The 7,834-nt window shown below is 40.6% G+C and overlaps 2 protein-coding genes across 2 annotated transcripts in view; both read left to right on the plus strand.

Moving 5' to 3' along the window:
- Positions 1 to 7,834, plus strand: part of LOC126394935 (protein mono-ADP-ribosyltransferase PARP14) — a 118,703-nt gene that overhangs the window by 78,138 nt on the left and 32,731 nt on the right. The gene's annotated exons all lie outside the window — the stretch shown is intronic.
- Positions 3,405 to 7,290, plus strand: LOC126394168 (golgin subfamily A member 6-like protein 22). Its single transcript, XM_050050832.1, has 2 exons — positions 3,405 to 4,587; positions 4,700 to 7,290. The coding sequence occupies exons 1-2, from the start codon at positions 3,405 to 3,407 to the stop codon at positions 7,288 to 7,290; spliced, it is 3,774 nt and encodes a 1,257-aa protein (XP_049906789.1).

Below are 7,834 nucleotides of genomic sequence, written 5' to 3' on the forward strand. Positions count from 1 at the left end.
GCAAAACACCACAACTCAACTTTCCTGGAAGTTCTGATTTATCTATTCTATCCAATCCTTCTGCCACATCTTTCCTAAATTTCACCACCTGTTCCTTATCATTCAACTCCACATTGTACCACCTACCTAAGCTCTTTACTGACTTTTCCCTAATTGTTGGGATGTCCTCATCATCTATGACAAACTTCCTATCACTTAACTAGTCAAACGCACTCCAAATAAAGCTATGTGGTACTGAACCAAACGCATTTGCCAGGTCTAAAAATATTACATGCAGGTCCCTTTTCTCATTTTTGCTGCCTGAATCTGGTGCCAGATCATGCTAGTATGCTCTAAACACCCTGAAAAACCTGGTATTCCTGCCTTCTGCACCATGGTATCTATTAAGCTATTCCTTTCTAAGTAGCTAGCTAATCTCTGCGCAACTACACTACAGAAAATATTCCCCTCCACATTCAAGAGAGAAATCATCCGGAACTGGCTAAGGTCCACAGACTCCTTCTCCTTAGGAATGAGGACACCCCCTGCCCTACGCCATGCTCTTGGTATAATTTGCTTTTCCCAAACTATTCTTAGCTGTTTCCACAAAAATTTAAGGATATCAGGTGCACTTTTATAAACCCAGTAGGGGACTCCATTAGGCCCCGGGGTCGAAGAAGCCTTTGCACGCCTGACCACCTCCTGAACTTCCTTCCACTTCGGTGGCCTGACATCCATCTCATGCTCTATCCCTCCTAATGGAGGGATATCGGGTGGGAAACCTACTATCCTATTCTTCTCTAAATCTGAATATGTGTTTCTCAAATATTCTTCAACCTCTACCCTTTCTGCTTTAAGCTGCCCTCCCTTTTCCTGGCTGAACAATCCTTTAAAAAACTTAAAAGGGTCCCAGAAAAAACCTATCCTAGCATGTTCCTTCAGGAGGCTAGACAGTGATCTCTGACTGTACAATTGGAAGATGAACCATTTTATTGAATGATGTTTCTAATCCTCTGACCGCTGACTTTATGTGTCAACTCTCTTCAGTGGTGGCTGAGATATGAGAGCCGCTTCAATTAGGGGCCATATTCACCAAGCTTACAAGTACACAGATTTGCTACTCGTGACAAAATTCCAAGACAATTTTTAGGATTGTGACATTTTTCTTAGAATTTCCCCTTACAGTTAAGACTGGGTCCTTGCAAAGATAAAAGTTATTCCCAAAACATCTCAGACCTTAACGCTGTAACACCAGAAATAAAATGAACACAAAACTAAGATATTTGGAAACTGGAAAAATGCAACAGTGCAGCAGTGATGAGTTGAGTCAGTCTCAACCTTCCATCAGAGTGATCACACTAACAATGACATCACTCTCACAGTCAGCTGTTCAGTTCATTTCCACTGGGTGTCCTCACACCTTACAAGCTCACAAAAGGGCAACCAATCACATCTCTTTTTGCATCATACCTAACAACAGGGTCAAGCAACACCTCCTCAGTAAGGTACAAGTTTCTGTCCCTTCCTTGCTCAGAGTTGCTCTGAGAACTTTGCTAAATCACACCTAAGCTAGACTTATATTTTAGGCTAAGTTGGGAGCTCTGTGAGAGGATTCTCAGACTGTTTGTGAATACAGCCCCAGGTGTGTTACTACCAGGCATGTTAACTGTGGAGATGTGCTGCTCAATAGTAGGAAAATAAGCAAAACATATTCATTTAAATTATATTTTCTAAATGACATTCATTTAAAAATATATTATTACTGTTTCACATCTATCAAATGTCCCAAAATGATCAGTTTATACATGCTGTCTTACCAAATTATTACACCAGTGCCTGGTATTATAGAATTTGTGGTTTTGGGTCATTTCAGGTAACTAATTGGTCATACAGTATGTGTGGGTGGCACAGTGACAGCAATGTTGCACACTCTGCCAGTAAGTAAATGATCACAAATGCCAGATAGATATAAAATTATTGCTACTGACAGTCCTACATCATGTCCATAGTAACATTAGTAAAGTTGTAGAGTAGGGATGCACAATATATATCAGGCCAATAATTATTGGCCGATAACTGGACATTTTTTACTATCATGTATCATTCCAATAATAAAATTAAAGCTGATAAATTGCACAGGTAAAACAAAGCCAAACTGCTTTGAATTAACAAGGGCAGCAGCTACACACCCTGAACCAGTGGGCGGCAGGACACCTTTAATGTTTGCAAGCTGTCAATAAGCACGGAGAAGAAGAATAACAAGCTCAGCATGCTGACTAGAGAGCAAAATATGTAGTTGCTGGTGTGGTCATATTTCAGAAGGACGACATGACTGTGGCAAGTGTCTGATCCTCAACCACTAGACTCTACACATATTAGACATAGCGCCGAAGGACCGTTGGTGGAGTGTTAGCACGAGCTAACACAGCAGCAGCTCACATCCAGCACAGAGCCCTTAAACTCCAACAAACTAATTCAAAAAAGGCTCAACTCTGTTTTTCAACTCACTAATAACAGTTAGGTAACGCTAGCCATGTGATGCTACAGTTAGCCCTTAATTTGAATTGTTAGCTGGCGACCCACTCCGGAGCGTGTTGACCCTATAGAGTTATATATACAATAAACCCATTAATAAAAATATTGAACTCACATACAGTTTGTTATAAGTTACTAGAATAAACAGGCTGTTTAAACTATTCACACATGCACTACATTCAGGAGCATTTCCACCTTGAGCCTTTTTACTCATACCATGGTAATGCTGAATAGATGCACTCCTGGTGAGTGCAGAAACAGATTTGATAATGTGATCAGTGCAAATAAATACTGACTGAGTTGTAACAAGTTGAGTTCAAGTGGATGATTTTATCTTTGCAGAGCGGACATCTTACACGGCAAGGGCAAAAAACTATGTAACCAGGTGTAAGTACATTCATTAGAGATGATCATAACATTCTGCATATAAAGATCTTTGAGATTAATTTATAACTGATGGTTTTGTCTTGCAGGGTTAAAATCAAACACATCACACAGTTCCCCATCAGTTCAAAGTACAATCACACAAGGTAAGTTAATCATTTATACAGCATAAAATAATTAGAAGTATAAGCTTTTTAATAATGCATTAGACTGTCTCACACATTATTGTGTAAAAAATGAATTATGCTAACCTAATAAACTCCACTTAAACAAAACATTACCCCTTTAATTGTGACATTTGAAACAAAAATTTCAGACCCGTTTTTCAAGGATTCCAATATTATACAGAGATGAGAGACAGAGGTCCACGTACAGTGATTATATCTTTAGATTGTATTTATTTCAGTGAGTCTGTGAACGTCTGAATCAACATCCATGCTAAATGTGATCTTGTTCATTATTCTTCATCTTTATGTTATATTACAGCATCTACATTCAGAATTGTGATGTTGGGGAAGAGTTTGGACAAAAAGACAAAACTTGGTCATTTAATGCTCGAAGGTCAAGTCCTAAAACACTCCTCAAACAAGCATTGTGCTGCTGCCTGTGGAGAGTGGAATGGTAAACCATTAACAGTAGTGACAACTCCAGATATCTTCAGTCTGTCTCGGGAGAAAATGAGAGAAGAGATGAGAAGATGCTTCAGTCTTTGTCATCCTGGACCAAATGTTCTGCTGCTGTTAGTGAACCCTTCTGAGTTCACCGAGAAGAACAGACAAACACTGAAGTTCATCCTGAGTCTGTTCGATCAAGACGCTTTGAAACACTCGATGGTCATCATGACACATGAGGTGATTGAAAGCCTCAATGTGAAACAGCTGCTCAAGGAATGTGGAGGAAAACAGTACAGCATGTTGGAGGAGGATCATAGATCACTGATGAAGAAGATTGAGGACATTGTGCATGAAAACAAAGAAGCCTTCCTCACCTTCACTGAAGAGCCCATCAGACCAAAGTCTGAACCCATCAGAGCAGCTTTAAAACTGGTCCTGTGTGGGAGGAGAGGAGCAGGGAAGACTTCAGCAGCCAAGGCCATTTTAGGTCAGACAGAGCTTCATTCAGTCTCCAGCTCATCACAGTGTGTTAGACATCAGGGAGAGGTGTGTGGACATTGGGTTTCCCTGGTGGAGCTGCCTGCCTTGTATGGAAAACCTCAGGAGGCAGTGCTGGAGGAATCATTCAGGTGTATCTCCCTCTGTGATCCTGAGGGCGTCCATGCCTTCATCCTGGTCCTACCTGTGGGTCCCCTCACTTATGAAGACAAGGGAGAGTTAGAGACCATCAGGAACACATTCAGCTCTCGAGTCAATGACTTCACCTTGATCCTGTTCACTGTGGAGTCAGATCCTACAGCTCCAGCTGTTGTTAACTTTATAAAGAAAAACAGAGACATCCAGGAGCTCTGTCAGAGCTGTGGAGGAAGATATGTTGTTCTCAACATCAAGGACCAGCAGCAGATCCCAGAGCTGTTGGATGTTGTGGAAAAAAATTACCAATCTAAAAAGAAACCATCCTGCTATACGACAGAAACATTTGCACATGCACAAATGAAAAAGATCATACAACAAGAGAAACGTATCAAGAGGCAACAGATTGAGCTTGAGAAGCTGACGAAGGACAAGCTCACTTGTAAGTACTATGAATTAAAAAAAGTATCCTTAACCATGTTCTCCATTACAGTTCTTGAGCTTTTACTGTGGCAGCTGTGAATATTAAAGGTAACTCAAGTTTGATGTTACAGGTGATGATGAGGAGCAGAGCCCAGAGTGTCTCAGGATTGTGCTGATAGGGAAGACTGGCTGTGGAAAGAGTTCTTCAGGAAACACCATCCTAGGAAGAGACGAGTTTGAAGCTGAATCAAGCCAAACATCAGTCACCAAACGCTGTCAGAAAGCAGTGGGTGAGGTGGACGGTCGTCCTGTTGCTGTGGTCGACACTCCTGGTCTGTTTGACACAACTTTGTCCCATGAAGAGGTTAATGAGGAGATGGTGAAATGCATCAGTCTTCTGGCTCCAGGACCACATGTCTTCCTGTTGGTGTTACAAATCGGCAGATTTACACCAGAGGAGAAGGAGACAATAAAGCTCATCAAGAAAGGCTTTGGGAAGAATGCTGAACAGTTCACCATCATTCTTTTCACCAGAGGAGATGAACTGGAACATGATGAGATATCTATTGGGGAGTACATTGAAAAAAAATGTGATGATTCCTTTAAGAAGCTGATTGCTGACTGTGGAGGAAGATACCATGTGTTCAATAACCATGATAAAGAAAAGCATAAACAAGTCAGAGAGCTGATAACCAAGATCGACACCATGGTGAAGACAAATGGAGGCAGCTGCTACACTAATGAGATGCTGCAAGAGGCCGAGGCAGCTATAAAGAAAGAAGTGCAGAGGATCCTGAAGGAGAAGGAAGAAGAGATGAAGAAGGAGAGGGAGGAGCTGAGAAGAAAACATGAGGAAGAAATGCAAGAGATGAAAAAAAGAATGGAAGAACAGAGAGCAGAAATTGAAAAGGAGAGAATACTGAGAGAAAAACAACTTGAGGAAAAGCAGGAGAGGATCAACAAGGAACGTGAGAAGAGAGAGAAAGAACAGGAAATGAGAGAAGAAGAAGACAGGAAGAGAAAACAACAGGAAGAAATTCAACGACAGGAGTGGGAACAAAAGCTTAATGTTTTGGAGCAAAAATTAAAGTTAGAGTCAGAATCAAAGGACAGAAAGCTGGAGGAGAGCAGAGAAGAGATGATGAAAGAACAAGAGAACTTGGAGAGAAAACAAAAAGAATGGTGGGAAAAACGAAAAAAAGATGAACAGAGACGACAGGAAGAACAAATAAGACTTCAAAAGCTTCAAAAAGAGTTTGAACAGGAAAAAGAAAAATATGAAAAGAGGAAAAATGAAGAGGACCGAAATAGAAGAGAACAAGTAGAGAAAGAGAGAAAAGACAAGGAGGAAAAGCAGAAAGCAGAAATTGAAAAGGAGAGAAAACAGAGACAAAAACTACTTCATGAAAAGGAGGAGAAGATAAAGAGGGAACATGAGGAGAGAAAGAAAGAACAGGAAATGAGAGAAGAAGAAGACAGGAAGAGAAAACAAGAGGAAGAAATTCAACGACAGGAGTGGAAACAAAAAGTTGAAGCTTTGGAGCAAAAAATAAGATCAGAGTCAGAATCAAAGGAAACTATTGACAGAAAGCTGGAGGAGAGCAGAGAAGAGATGAGGAAAGAACGAGACGACTGGGAGAGAAAACAAAAAGAATGGTGGGAGAAACGAGATCAAGAAAATGAACGGAGACAAAAGGAGGAGCAAATAAGACTGAAAAAGCTTCAAGAAAAATATGAACAACGGGAAAAATGTTTGAAGAAAACAATGGAAGAGGAACGAATCAGAAGGGAACAAGAGGAAAAAGAGAGAAAAGACAAAGAGGTAAAACGGAGAGCAGAAACTGAAAAGGAGAGAAAACTCAAAGAAAAACTATTTGAAGAAAAGGAGGAGAAGATAAAGAAGGAGTATGAAGAGAGAAAGAAAGAACAGGAGATGAGAAAAGAAGAAGACAGGAGGAGAAAACAACAGGAAGAAATTCAACAACAGGAGTGGAAACAAAAAGTTGAAGCTTTGGAGCAAAAATTAAAGTTAGAGTTAGAATTAAAGGACAGAAAGCTGGAGGAGAGCAGAGAAGAGATGAGGAAAGAAAGAGAGAACTGGGAGAAAGAAAGAAAAGAATCGTGGGAGAAACGAATACAAGAAAATAAACGGAGACGACAGGAAGAACAAACAAGATTGAAAAAGCTTCGGGAACTAAACAATCAGGAGAGAGAAAAATACGAAAAGAAGAGAAATGAAGAGGACCGACTCAGAAGAGAACAAGAGGAAAAAGAGAGAAAAGACATGGAGGAGAACTATAAGAAGAAAATGGAGAATCTGATGAAGACACATGAAGAGGAGGCCAGAGAGAAAGCTGAAGAGTTCAATGAATTCAAAGAGAAATACAAGAAGGAATCTGCAGCTCAGAAACAAGAGCACGAGAAACAACTGAAAGACAAAGAGCAGCAGTATGACCTCTTAATGGCTCTTTCAGCTCACAGTGAAGAACAACTGAAGAAAAAACATCAAGGTGAAATTTGTGATTTGGTGAAATGTGTGACCAAAAGGAGAGAAAATCTGAAAAAAATCAAAGAATTACTGAAAAAACACGAAAAAGAAATGAAAAGAGTGAAAAATGAAGAGGAAAAGAAGGATCTGGAGAAAACACATGAAAGTCAAATAAGTGACTTGATACAGGAACTTGTGACACAGGTCGACCCATCACGGTGTCGCATTTTATGATTCATGTCACAACAGCAGAGCAGTTTCAGATGTACTTCATTAATTCTGGAATTATTTGGTTTCTGAACTGAAACTTTAAAGAAGCAGAGACTTCACTGTGATAATTTGCAGTGGACTACACTGTAATGTTTATCATGGTGACATACCGTAAAGTCCAAAACACACCGGCCGCGCCACATGACGGCAGCATCATTGTCGTGAGTCAAGTGCCACCCCCAACACACACAGCAAGTGTCACGCTGCGGGGCGTCAACCGGAATTCTATCGCACACTCCACTCTGTTAGGTGGCGGTAATGTGACTAACTGATTGCCAACTGCCAATTATAACATTCAAATAAAACACAAGAAGCTTGTGCTCTAGAGAAAGGATCAACACTCAGTGAAAAACCTAAGCCCTATGATAAGCTAATATGGCAAGGCTTAACTATACAGACCAGTGAGCAGTGATAACTAGCATGTATTTGGGGTCATCGGGTGGGAACCTCCTTTCACCAGTGTTTCGTCTAGTTGGTCCCACGACACCTCCAGGAGGCTAGACAGTGA

Source organism: Epinephelus moara, chromosome 8 (genome assembly GCF_006386435.1).
Source record: "Epinephelus moara isolate mb chromosome 8, YSFRI_EMoa_1.0, whole genome shotgun sequence".
Taxonomy (NCBI): domain Eukaryota; kingdom Metazoa; phylum Chordata; class Actinopteri; order Perciformes; family Serranidae; genus Epinephelus; species Epinephelus moara.

Coding starts and splice junctions, on each gene's coding strand:
- LOC126394168 (XM_050050832.1), top strand. CDS start 3,405: ATGTTGGGGAAGAGTTTGGACAAAAAGACAAAACTTGGTCATTTAATG. Junction 4,588..4,699: donor GACGAAGGACAAGCTCACTT/GTAAGTACTATG, acceptor TTGATGTTACAG/GTGATGATGAGGAGCAGAGC.